The sequence below is a fragment of the Lissotriton helveticus genome, chromosome 7 (genome assembly GCF_964261635.1).
Source record: "Lissotriton helveticus chromosome 7, aLisHel1.1, whole genome shotgun sequence".
Classification (NCBI taxonomy): Eukaryota; Metazoa; Chordata; class Amphibia; order Caudata; family Salamandridae; genus Lissotriton; species Lissotriton helveticus.
The window spans coordinates 311,600,680-311,614,828 of record NC_136068.1 but is presented as its reverse complement, the minus strand read 5'-3'; the positions used below and the strand labels follow the sequence as shown (position 1 = coordinate 311,614,828).

Here is a 14,149-nt window from a genome sequence, read left to right as displayed (position 1 = left end):
TTTATTTACTTATTTATTGTTATTTATTGATGGCTCATAGTCGCATGATATGTATTATCTACAGACTGGTATATGCTGTTCCATCAGAAATGTGCATAATGTATTGCTTGCTACTCTGATTCAGGCATGTGAATCTATGAAAGACACCCATAATACTGGATAAGAAATGCGTTACTTACCTGTAACTGCAGTTATCCAGTATTGGTGTCTTTCATAGACTCACATGCAACCCTCCCGCCTCCCCTGGAAGGACTCACTTATTTCTCTAACAGTATTACGCCTACCTAGCTTGGTGCGTACGAAAATCTGAGAGACTGAGGCTCCTGACAGGAAGGTTCTAGAGGGAGGTGATAGCTGATTGGCTACCTTCTGGAGTTTGGTCCTTTTTACAAAAGGACATAGATAGGCTACTAAGGTGAGGCCCTGAGGCCTATTTTTCTCTATATATGTCTATAGGACATTGCTTTTCTATGTACCGGAGACTCCCGTCTCGACGACGGGGAATGATTCAGGCATGTGAATCTATGAAAGACACCAATACTGGATAACTTCAGTTACAGGTAAGTAACGCATTTCTTCTTTTTTATTTACAGCAGATCAAATTATGGTATCTGAGACTATGTTGTTGTTCCCTGTGGAAAAGACCATTGCAGACAAATATTTCGTGTCTTTTCAGAATTTTACATTATGTCCTAAAATAGGAGGATTTTTTATTTTCCATATCGATCTTAGGTTCTTAAACTTAAAGATCTTCTTGTGAATATAGAGTGTATGTAATGCCACTCTACTAATATGCTCTCACTCTTGCTTATTCGACTTTCCTTTCCCTCCCGTTCTCATTGAATGCTTCCTTTCAGAGCCTGAAAGAAGTCTAATCTGTTTTGTATCCATTTTCAGCAGACAGCTCTGGGTCTTCTGAGGGAAGCGTTAGCGGATTCAGCAGTTCCGATCCCAGTTACCTATCTCTGATTGGTCGAGAAAGTGATGAGGCATCGCCTCACAGCACTGCCTTGCTGCAGGTCTCCCAGCATTCTTCACCAAGGGTGGCTCCACTTGTGGGCCGGCGAGGGCAGTCGGAGCTTCAGCACCTCATATAGGTAAGGGCCAAGACTGAAGACTTTGTATAGTTTGATTATCAAAGTTTACATCAAGTGAATGTCTCATAGATAAGTACTTACGTCATTTATTTTTTCTGTGTCTTTACTGCACAAGATGTTTCACTATATAAATGGTTTTCTTGCATTTCTTAACAGAGTTATTGATGTACCTTAACACAATTATCGTCTTGATGCCCAACTGGAGTCTCTTTCACATTACCCCACCCATTCTCTACTGGGCTAGGGATGTTTTTGAATCCAAATATTTTCTGGCCTGCCTCTAAGGATACATCTCTTCCAAGCTCAAGGCTGGAAAATCATCAGTATATGTGCAGTCTTTTCAAGTCAGGAAATCAAAACAATTTTTCATTGTGACACTGTTGTAATGTAATCTAATGCTTACACATTATTAGAATCTTTTCTCTCTAATGTTCTTTTAGTTCGGTGTTCTAGTCTCCATGGTGATGCCTCTGGCAGATTGTATGAGGCTGGAGACTGGAGCAGCATCAGGCATCCGTTGGTGGTGTATCTACAATAAATCTTTCTTTTATTGTATCCAGTGTTTATCTTATTTAACCCTGGCGACGAGGATGGGATGAGATGAGATGAGTTTGCATGTGAAGGAATTCCCAAGTGCATCATTACTGATAATGGGGTGCAGTTTGTCTCCATTTAAATGAAAAAATTCCTGGATGACCATGGAATTTTGCATCTCAAAACTGCACTTTACTCTCCACAGGCAAATGGTCTGGCTGAACGCATGAACCGTGTGGTTAAAGGTTGTGTTCAAAGATCTTTGGATACAAAGATTCCCCTCAAGGATGTTTTGCGTGATACGTGGTGGGCTCATCGCACCACGGTTAATCATGTCTTGAAAAACTCCCCGTTTTTTCTATTACGGGGTAGACAAGCTAATTCTAAACTAAATCCCACATGGCTTCCTGCTCAAAATATTGTTCCTCTGGAAAAGGGGGAAGTGGAGTCTAGAAATCCTTCTTATCAGAAGAAATATAAAGAACGTTATGATTTGAAAAATTCTACATGATACAGATTGTGGAGCATAGGTCAATGGGTTCTCGTGAAAAAAAACAAGATTCCATAAAAAGGGTATTACAGAATTTATGGGTCCTTTTAGAATCGTTGCCATATACAGAAATGTTGTAACCATGCAAAATGGTAGTAAATGGAGCATGTCTAGACTTGTGAAATTCTCTGATCTTAATTCTCCATCATTACCTTGTTTTGATGGTGCTTCATCTTCTTCTTTCAATGCTGGTTAAATTCAATCAAACAGGTTTCCACAGAGATCTCATCGAGCTCCTGCAAGTTTCATAGATTTTGTTTAGATTATGTTTCTGTTCTTTGTGCATTTATTTTTCTCTTATTGTAACATTTCCTTTTAGTGTTAGTAAAGGCAGTAGCGGTCGGCAGTAGGTGTTTCTGTAGGGCGGTGACGTGGGCAGGAGGAGGGGCAGGGTGGGGGGAAATAATGTATGGATTACGTAGTTGTACAGGTAAGTAAACATTTAAATAAATAAAACGAATTTCGTTTTATTTATTTAAATGTTTACTTACCTGTAAAACTCCGTAATCCATACATTATTTCCCCCCACCCTGCCCCTACTCCTGCCCACGTCACCGCCCTACAGAAACACCTACTGCCGACCTACTGCCGACCGCTACTGAGTAAAGGGGATGTGTTGTAATGTAATCTAATGCTTACACATTCTTAGAATCTTTTCTCTCAATGTTATTTTAGTTCGGTGTTCTAGTCTCCATGGTGATGCCTCTGGCAGATTGTATGAGGCTGGAGACTGGAGCAGCAGCAGGCATCCGTTGGTGGTGTATCTACAATAAATCTTTATTTTATTGTATCCAGTGTTTATCTTATTTAACACACTGCAATCTACTAGTTCTTTTGCCAAGATTCCCTGGCTTCCCTCTTCATGCCACGTATTCTCTTCACCACGTAGTTCACAGTCCTCCGCCACCTCTTCAAAGCAGATTCTGTGCACTTGGATAAAACATGGAGATGCCTGCTGCAGTTAGTCCTATCTCAAGGCTACATCCACTAGAAGTTCCCATGCTGCTTGGGGATTGCTTCTGTTACTCAGTTGTGTTTTGCCCAGCTGCCCTAGGGCCAGCCAATTACTGGAGATCTGTTAAAAAGTCCAGAAAGATATGTATTTCTAAGTACAAGGTCGATTCATAATGTATGCAAAATCTGTATTAAACAGATTCCATTAAGTTACAAAACCTTCCTTTAACCTTCCTTCCAGAATTATCAGGAACCCTCTTTTACCTTACAGAACATTTGGGAATCTTCCTTTTGTTTCTAATTCAAGATGGAGGAACATCCTGTGACAATATCTTGGTTCCTGTTTCTTCTACATATAATGAGCTTCAGAATTTGTTCTACTTGTATTACAATGTAGTTGAAGTCTGGTGCCTGACAGTTTCCTCACCTCGTTCTTGAGTACCTGTGCTCCACTGGGAATTGTGCTTTCTAGTTTGCTTTTTTCTTTAGTCCATCCTGATCTACCTTCCCCCCTACCTCCAGCAGTGGCTACCTTTCTTGCATACTAGCTCCTTCTATGGGGATTTTTTTCCCTGTGTTTTTTAGCTTCATGGATTCCTTCTCACAGTGATCCTCCACGTTCCATATCCTGCGAAGCAACAGTGACTATCGGAGGGCTTTGCCTGTACCTCGGACTGACCAGTACCAGGTTGAGGAACACTTCACAGCATCCAGGACTTGACAGGTTGTCACACTCAAAAAAAGTCTGACTGGTGTTAAGATGGATGCAAATATTCATGCTAATTTGATGTTACAAAACCAGATTCAAGACATTCTTGACCTCCAGAGTAAGAAGGCAGCCCTTAAACAGGCACTGACATATAGGTCAAATGACATTCCTGTTAATGGTTCAAGTGCTCCTCGCTTCTCCTGGGATCCAACTAAGTTGTAATAGTTTTTGGACAGCCAAACATTGCATTTCATGCCTGCCAGGTTTCCTCAAACAGAACCACGATGGATATTTGGTAAGCTCCTTAAGTGAGGAAGCCTTATCTTGGGTTATGCCTTTAGAACTCACTTAGGACAGCCTAAATAACTATCCTCCCTTCCTGAATTTGTTCAAGAAGATGTTTGCGAGATAAGATAGATTTTGGTCTGAAGTTGCCCTTTGCAGTAACTCACAGAAAGGAGTGGAAGTTCTCTTATGTTATGAGCTTTTATCAGTTGGCAGGAGAAACCACTTGTGTCCAGAGAACACTTAAGACCCTATTTTGTTCAAGGCTTAAAGATGAACTAAAACATGTGTTGGGTACATTTTCATGTCCTAAGACCCTGTTGGAGTTAACTGAATTGGCCTTGATGATTAAGCATTGTTCACCTGAGAGAAAGGTAGAAAGATCAAAGGAGCAGATTCTGCATTGGAACCTCAAGATTTTTTTTCTAGACAGCCTGATTTGTGAACTCTCTGTTCCAGGTTCCACAGAGGATCCCATGAAGATTGGAATAACCAGAGGTCCTCTTCCTGAGGCCGAGAAGGGGAAATAATTACACAGTACTGTGTAATGTGCTGATCTAAATAATTTGGTTAAAATTTCAGTGAAAAATCAGGACGAAGTTAGGACAAATCCCTAGTCTTTTCATTATTATTTCTGATCCCAGTCCAATTCGACTTTGCTGGCAAGAAAAAATAGCAACTACAGCCTTATTGGAGTCTGGAGCTTGTGGACTATATCCGGAAAAGAACTGGTCCCAGTCTTACCAGTTTCCTCTACAACCAAAGAAAATTCTGGAACAGGTCCAACCAGTTGATGGTCCCCCATGTCTGTTTCAATGAAGGTATGGTTTGGAAGTCTCTATGAGACTGTCTCCCTTGATGTTATTGCCTCTCAAAAGTATCTAGTGATCTTTGGCATACTTTGGTTGGCACAGCATAATCCATATATTATTTGGGGAACCGGGCCTGCCGAATTTTCATCCCAATTCTGTCATGAGAATTCTTACTTTGTTAGAGGATACCATTCATTGGTGGAGAAGATCTCTGAAGAAAAGGATTCTCCAACCATCATCACAACTATGGACTCTATTGCACAATATAATGGGGACTTTTTAGATGTAGTTCAAAAACTCCCAGAGTTTTGTCTTCATCCCCATCAGAAGTTTGAATGTGCCATTCCAACTATTCCTAATGAACAACTAAATTTAAAATAATTTACTTTATGTCTGAGCCAGTGAAGGAATTAAGCACAATATGGCCATTTTTCTTCTTCTTTTCCTGCAGGAGCATCCATGTTCTCTGTTCCTGGGAAATCAACGGAACTCCATCTTTGCACTGACTATAAGGATCTAAATAGAATCACCATTAAGGATATGTATCCTCCACCCCTTATTGCAGCCTTTGTGCAAGCAGCACAAGGAGCTGCAATATGTATGAAATTAGATCTCCGGGGGTGCCATGGAACAAAGGAAGGAGATTGATATAATAAGTCATTTTGAACTCCATTCAGCCATTTTGAATGCCTATTAAGCTGTGCATTTCCCCAGCAGTCTTCCAATAATTATGGACCATATTTCCTCAGAAGTTTTAAACCAATATGTGGTGGTGCATTAAATAGGCTATTGACAGTCACCCCTCACAAACATGTAATCTCTAACTCATCGACAACAACACGACTTGCATCGCAAATATGAAAAACCTAATTTCAAAGGACTTTCTTTCTAACATCCAATATTTGGATTACATCTTAAATGCTCAGGTCTTGACCATAGATCCCAATAAGGTCTCTGCTATTATGGTTTGACATTCTCCGACTTCCACCAAAGAGTTTCAATGTTTCTTGGGATTAGTACATTTTCACCAGTAGATCATCTCAGAATTTGAAGAGAAGGCTTGTCATACTTCTCATACTCTGAATTAAGAGAGTCTATCTAATGGACTTTATTGGTCTCAAGAAGCAGAAGAACCCTTTCCAGAACCAGGAAAGCTTTAACCCAAGCCCACATTTTGTAAAAGAACAGTTCAGTTTCAGAAAAGAAATTGTTTCTCTATAATCCTGCCTACATGGAATGGGAACATTGGTAATAAGATCTAGGGACTCTTTTGAAATAAGAACTGACCACAGAAGTTTGCCCATTCTCTGAATCGTGCAATGCCACAGGCTTGTTTAGTTTACTTTTGTTCTTAATATGACTTTTAAATTACCTATATTCCCAGTTCACAAAATATAAAGCCTAAAGATGTGCTTCTCTACTACCAAATAAAGTCTTGGTAGTTGTCCACTCTAATCTCAAAAGGGTTCTCAAAGTGTAGAAAATCTTGAATACAGATGAGCTAGAAAAGATCCTTTGCCAGGCACAATTAATACATCATCAAGATTTATATATTCATCACTAAGTCTTGTTCATCTCCATCCAAGTCTTACCCGTAGAAGTTCTAAGAATGTGTCTTTATTCACCTATTTCTATTATCAAGGAATGATGTCCAATTTAGATATTGTACTTTAATCTTTTTGGGGTCCCTCAGTGTTTCAAAATGTTGAGAATTATGTGCTTACTTGTCCAGTATATGGTCATGGAAATGTAATTCAGGACATGCCATTTTGATATCTACAACCCATTCCATTTCCCCCCACAGTTATAGCATATTATATCTACAGACTTTTTAACCTACCCAAATGGTGAAACAATTTATAGAGGATATTTTTCATCTTAATGGCCTTCCCATTATAAAAAGTTCAGACATTTGATTAGAATAAAATCTTGGTTTTTGAGACGTCTATGTTCAGCACTTGGAGTCAAACAATCATTATTTCCTGGATTTCACACACAACGGATAGACTGAAGGGGTGAATTAGTATACCTCAAGCAATTTATTCAATGCTACATTAATGCCACACAAAATATATGGTCTGGATGTCTACCTTTTGCTTGCAGAATTTGCCTATCATAATGCAACACAATCTGCAACCAAAGTACCCACTTCTTTTTATGTCTTCCACGTTTCCAATCTCATTTCTTTCACCTCCACAAATAAATCCCTTGGTCCCAGTAGCCTCTGAATTGTTTTAGTTTTTTTGTCCTCATCTCACCTTCAATCAGTGCAGGTTTAGCAAGCCGTCTGTGATCCATCTGGGCGCCCTTCGGCTCACTGCATAGATCTATGCCCCCCTGGGCTACCTCTTGTGGTTGAGGTCAGGTGTAATCATTGGACCGGGGAACCGCCACCTTTATGCTAGAAATTTCCATCTGAATTGTTAAGGCAACTCCAAGAACAGAGAAATCAGATTTTTGGAAATTCAACTCAAGCTAAACACACAATGAAATGTCAGGATGATCGACATTGAAGACCCACACCAGACTTTAAACCTCGTCATAAAGTATAGTCATCCTTTTGCTTTTTGCTTTCTTTGCATCTTCCTGTTCATTTTGCTGCTTTATTATCTGTTTTTAAATTGTTTTCTTGCTATTGCGCAAGCCCTTTTAAATCAATTTTTAAATTGTACTGCCGCCTCAGTGCGAGCTTTTATTAATTGTGCTGACCTTTCTTGCACATGTTCGCTGCACTTTGCACTTTTCCTCGCGTCTTTGCACACTTCTTGTTCGCGCCGCCCTCAGCGCTCGGCCCCAGCGGTTCCCGGAAGTGAGGCGGGACCGCATTGCACCGGGGTTGGCGCTCTAGTCTCCTACCTCGCCCGCCCCTATTTATTTGGAGCAGAGAGGCGAGTGCTGGTCTATGTGAGTATTGAGACTTTGTCTGCCCGGGAGAATTGCTGATCCAGCCCCCAGCCTTGCACTTTAACTTTGCTGCTTTATTATCTGTTTTTAAATTGTTTTCTCGCTATTGCGCAAGCCCTTTTAAATCAATTTTTAAATTGTACTGCCGCCTCAGTGCGAGCTTTTATTAATTGTGCTGACCTTTCTTGCACATGTTCGCTGCACTTTGCACTTTTCCTCGCGTCTTTGCACACTTCTTGTTCGCGCCGCCCTCAGCGCTCGGCCCCAGCGGTTCCCGGAAGTGAGGCGGGACCGCATTGCACCGGGGTTGGCGCTCTAGTCTCCTGCCTCGCCCGCCCCTATCTATTTGGAGCAGGGAGGCGAGTGCTGGTCTATGTGAGTATTGAGACTTTGTCTGCCCGGGAGAATTGCTGATCCAGCCCCCAGCCTTGCACTTTAACTTTGCTGCTTTATTATCTGTTTTTAAATTGTTTTCTCGCTATTGCGCAAGCCCTTTTAAATACATTTTTAAATTGTACTGCCGCCTCAGTGCAAGCTTTTATTAATTGTGCTGACCTTTCTTGCACATGTTCGCTGCACTTTGCACTTTTCCTCACGTCTTTGCACACTTCTTGTTCGCGCCGCCCTCAGCGCTCGGCCCCAGCGGTTCCCGGAAGTGAGGCGGGACCGCATTGCACCGGGGTTGGCGCTCTAGTCTCCTGCCTCGCCCGCCCCTATTTAACGCGTCGATGAGGCGAGCGCGCAGCGGACGCGCGCTGCGGGTGCGCCGTCTGCGCGCCGAAGGAGCGCCAAAGGAGGGCCCGTCTGTGCCCGTCCGTGTCCCGGACGGGCCCGGGGCCAGGGCACCCCCTTACCTCCCTCGTCGTCCCCAGGCTGGCTCTCTGAGGTATTCTTCTGAGGAGCTGCTTGCCCTCAATACCTACAGCTACGATGCCGCCAAACACTGGGAGGTTTTAGATACTTTGTCCCATCGGTGCCCAGCATGCGGGTTCCGCTTTTTGATTCCGCAGCCCTCAGTCGACGTGACTAGGAACAGCTCAGAGGTCATAAAAGCGGGCCTGATTAATGCAAGATCAATGGTCAGACATGCGGCCGACATATTTGAGCTGCTGGATGAGAATGAGCTGGATCTCCTTTTCGTCACTGAAACCTGGCTCTCCGAGTCCTGTTCGCCGGTGGTGGAGCTTGCTATACCACGGGGCTTCAGGATTACTAGGACTGATCGACCCTCCGGTAGGGGTGGCGGCCTGGCGGTGATTCATCGGGATCACTGGGTAGTTGTCAGTGATCCTCCTGACCAATTGGGTGAGACGGAAATGATACACTTTGTAGTGGTCCTCTCCCCCCATTTCACCTTGGGAGGCACCCTTCTTTACCGCCCCCCGGGACATGCGGGCAGTTTTGTCGCTAATATTGAGGAGGTCATCGTTCCCCGCGCTCTGAAATTCACCAGATATCTCCTTTTGGGGGATTTTAACATCCATATGGACGCGGTGGATTCGTCGGAAGCGGTGCGCTTAGCCGAAGCCTTCTCGTTGGCTCACCTCACGCAATGGGTGAATTTTCCCACCCATGAGGCCGGCCACTGGTTGGACCTGGTGTGCTCGAATTTTGAGATCACTATGTTTCCCCCTAGTGGGGTTCCTTGGTCAGACCATGCCCTAATTCAGTTCACCTGGCCCCTGAGCAAAGAAGGGTTGAGGGGACTGCCCCCCCCTCAAGCGCATTCTCATCGGATCAACCTGGCCTCCTTTTCGGACTCCCTTGTACTTAACCGCCCGACTTTGCCGTCGGAACTTGATTCAGCGGTTGAGGCCTTCAACTCCTGGGTCGAACAAGGCTCCGCCTTGCCCAATAATAAAGGTAGCAGCAGGCGGACTAGGTCCTCCCCTTCTAAACCCTGGTTTTCCCATGCTCTTAGGGAACTCAAATCCGGCTGCAAAAAGCTGGAGCGAGCTTGGCGCCTTGATTTCCGGCCTGAACTGAAGAGCAATTTGCGGAGGGCCCAGAAGGCTTACTATGCGGAGATTAAGGTTGCTAAAAGCAGATATTTCGCAGGGAGGATTGAGAAGGCGGACAACAATGGCAGAGAAATCTTTGCCATTGTCCAGAGCCTCCTCTCCCCTTGTGCTGCTCTACCAGCTCTCCCGGCGTCCGATCTTTGGTGTGAGGAACTGTCATGTTTTTTTGACAATAAGATTGCCAAAATTCAAGAGGAGCTTCAAAACTCCTGTGGTTTTCTACAGCCCCTACCGGCCGCCACTGGTCCTGGACAGACTCCACCTGCTATTCAATTCTCTAACTTTGAGCCAGCTCAGCAAGCGGATGTGTTGGCTGTCCTCGAAGCTCTAAAGTCGGGATCTCCCTCTGACCCGTGTCCTGCAAGGGTCTTAGGGGGAGTGGCGAGTCTAGTCTATCAGGAGGTTACCCAGATTGTGAATCTGTCTTTGGCTTCTGCCTCCGTGCCCCTTTGCTGGAAACAGGCGTAACTTCTCCCCCTGCTAAAGAAGCCTGGCTTGGGTCCTCTGGCCACTTCCAGTTATCGTCCGATTTCGCTCCTCCCGGCCCTTGCGAAAGTATGCGAAAAGGTCGTATTCAGGCAACTGAACAACTTCATTGAGTCCTCCCAGGCCCTGCACCCGGCACAATCGGGGTTCAGGGCTGCCTTTAGCACTGAGACGGCACTGGTTGAGGTATCAGAGGCCATCAGGGAGTGCCTGGACGGGGGCGGCAGGGCGGTCCTGGTTCTGTTGGACCTCTCTGCCGCCTTCGATACGGTGCCCCATACTCAGCTGCTGACGAGGCTGGCAGAGGTAGGCCTGATGGGTGCGGCCCTTGCCTGGATCTCGTCGTTCTTGTCTGATCGGACGCAGCAGGTATGGATGCCACCACACGCCTCGCTACCCAAGAAGCTCACCACTGGGGTGCCGCAGGGCTCTACATTGAGTCCTCTGCTGTTCAACGTTTATATGACCCCGTTAATCTATTTGGCTGAGCAGTGGGGAGCAAAAATAATGGCGTATGCTGATGACACGCAGCTGTTGTTCACCCTGCCAAAGGACTGTCTGGATGCCTTAATGGTCCGTATTTGTCTGTCCCATGTCTTTCGCTGGCTTGCTTTAGCTCAGCTCAAATGTAACGAGGACAAATCTGAGATTTTATTCTACGGTAACTTCCCGGCCAATTTCAGAGATCTCATTTGGCCGACTGATCTTCCGTGTCCCAGTTCTTTCGGAGGCCCGGCAAAAAACCTGGGGGTATGGTTCGGACAGGACCTCAAGTTTGAAGTCCACCTAAAAAAACTTACAGGGACCTGTTTCGCCACCCTCAAGTCACTCAAGAGGTTCTTTCCGCTTCTCCCTAGGGAGGCGAAAGAGACTGTTCTGCGGGCCCTGATTTTGGCAAGGCTTGACTATGCCAATGCACTGTTTAGTGGTCTCCCCGCATACCTCATAAAACGGTTGCAGATTATTCAGAACGCGGGTGTGCGACTCCTGTTTCATCTCCCGAGAAGAACTAGTGTGCGTGCCCATCTCCGAGACCTTCATTGGCTCCCAGTGGCCCATCGCATTTTGTTTAAATCGCTGGTCCTGGCCTATCGTGCCTTGCACCAACTTGGGCCACATTATCTGCATAAAAGGTTCATTTTGTACACCCCTCGCCGCGCTCTCTGATCGGCTAATCTGCATTTGATGACAATGCCCAAAGTCAGATACGCAAGATTGGGCGGTCAATCCATTTCTGTTCAAACAGCTCGATCATGGAATTCTCTGCCGCTTTCTTTGAGAGCTTCACCCACACTGGCGGGGTTCAAAAAAGGGCTCAAAACCCATTTATTCAATCTCAGCATTTAATTTCCCCCTTTGACTGATTTCTCGGGTCAATCTCACATATCGCGCCAGGATACTTTGCAGTAGCAGAGCGCGCTACAAAACATTTTATAACATAACATAACATAACATTTTAGACCTTGTTTCTTTGGTCCATTTTCTATTAGGAGAAAGATAAATCCAGTCACTTGTCGCTTGAAATCACAATCTTCCTGGAACATCCATCCAACTTTTCATGTTTCTTAGTTTCTTAGTTAAAATGTTAGGGGTTGATTTTTGACAAAGGACCTCCTCATTTGTGGTGGGACCCCGCAGTAGCGGCGGGGGCCCGCACTCATTGCGGGGCCTCCGTAATGTGTAACTGCAGTGCGGAGGCCCCACCATGAGTGTGGGCCACGATTGCAGGGCCTCCTCCATGAGTGCGGAGGCCATTTGTCAATACGCCATTTACTCACCAGATCCTTTCAAAAGATCTATCTCTCCTCTTCTAAATATTTTGTAAGTTAACTGCAATTTCTAATTCAGTGGAAAGGCTATCAAACATGTGAAAGATCTTGGACTCCAGCTTCTTCCAATGAAGCCCCAAAATTGCTACAAAGATTTTTCTCACCTTCCCCTGGAAGCTGGTGTTCAAAAGGGAGGGATGGGCAGGAATACTGTTTTGCCACTTGGATTGAACACAAAGAGACCACTGACAGTTAGTTCTACCTCGAGACTACATTCCCTATCTGTATTCCCACACTGCTTGGGGATTGCTCTATTAACCTGTTATCTTGTGCTGAGCCACTCCAATGCCAGCCAAATAGTGGAGAGCTGTGAAAAAGGCCAGAAGACCACATCTTGAAGAAATACTGTATTTAAATGGCTAAAGATGATTCTTAAAGTATATAACAACATTCGTAGATACCTTCGAGAAGGTTCCGGAACCTTCCTTTAACATTCGTTTCAGAATATTCGAGAACCTTATTTTATATTCCAGAAAGTTCTGGAACCTTCCTTTACCTTCCAATCCTAGATGTAGAACTTCCTGTTGACAACATCCTATTCCCTATTTCAGCTCTATCTAAAGAGCTTCAAAACTGCGTCTCTTTACATCACGATGCAGTCAAAGTCTGGTGCTTGACAGTGTCCCTTCTTCGTTCTCTAGTTTCTGTGTTCCTGTGGGAATCATGTTCTCCAGTTTGCTGTTTCCTTCAGTTGGTCCAGAACTATCTTCCTGCCTAGGTCCAGCATTGATTACTTTCCTTTCATCCAAGCTCCAACTTATTAGACCAGGATATTCATTGGTCCCGTGGCTTTTCACACTTTTATGATTCTTTTTTGAAGGCACTGCACTCCTCCACTCCACCTTTCACATCGTGCAGAACAAAATTAGAGACTGCAATACTCCCAGACCATGATAGTAGACTGGTTTCAATATATCAGTACATGTATGTATGTATGTTTGGATTTATATAGCGCTTATAACCCAGGGGTCTCAAAGCGCTTTGCCTTGGGAACCCGTCCTGGCTTTTCCCTGTGAGATAGCCCCTACAGGGCATCCCCAAGGTGAAAGCCAGGCATCCCGCCGCGGGGGGGCCGTTGTGGAGATTAAGCAAGCTTAATGCCCAGAGTTGCAGAGTGTGAACCCATGATTAGGTCAGGCACCGAAGCGAGAATTATCGAGTCCGTGGACATTTGAGCTCGAGACCCTGCCGCGTCGGGAATTGAACCCTGGTCCCGGGTCCGACCTCTGCTTCAGGGTCTGCCTGCTCTAACCAGTGAGCCACACTTCTCCACATGTTCTTGTTCTAATGCATCCACTGCCTTCCTTCATATTTACTTGAATTTGTACTCCTTTTTCAATTAAATCCAAGAAATATTTTCTTCTTTTCACTTAATAAATGCAGGATGGGGAAATGTGTACCTGTCCTGGTGGCAAATTTGCGGAAGCCAAACAATCAATAACTAAAAAATAAAATAAATATTAAAATTGTGACTTATCAACAGATACCCTAAAACTGAAGTGACCTGGCTTTTGTACTTGATCACCAGAATAGTGAACTATACATAAAGTTTGCAGTACTCCGTTGCTTAAGATGCCTGCTTCCAGTTACTTTCGGGGTAACATTTCATTTTCATCAAATATCCTAACATTCCACTTTGCCATAGTCACAGCGCCTTCCATGCTATTGCAGGATGAGAACACCAAACACAAGTCCTTTTTGGCTGGTTCTCCTAATCGGTCCTCTCCTTCCAGAACCCATCTGCCTTCATTGTTTTAGACATAATAGATTCTGCCCCTACGTCTGAAGGTTTTACCTAATTATGGTACTGACCAATAGCTCCATATGAGAAGTACTTCTCTGTAACTGGCAGTGGGGAGCAAGCCTCTCAAAATTTTCTCTCTAACTCTACCATCGATTGCTTCCTGATAACTCATGGATAACCCAAGTGGCGCAATTGTTTAATCTTTGTATGTCATCACTTTACTT

At 44.4% G+C, this 14,149-nt stretch overlaps 1 protein-coding gene across 2 annotated transcripts in view; it reads left to right on the top strand.

Moving 5' to 3' along the window:
- Nucleotides 1–14,149, top strand: part of KIAA1755 (KIAA1755 ortholog) — a 525,057-nt gene that overhangs the window by 477,255 nt on the left and 33,653 nt on the right. The window contains exon 22 of one of the 2 annotated variants that reach the window (XM_078652123.1): nt 901–1,097. In XM_078652123.1, coding sequence (XP_078508249.1) covers nt 901–1,097 — 197 coding nt within the window. Of the gene's footprint in view, nt 1–897; nt 1,098–14,149 lie in introns of both variants that reach the window. The other variant, XM_078652122.1, reaches the window with a different exon arrangement.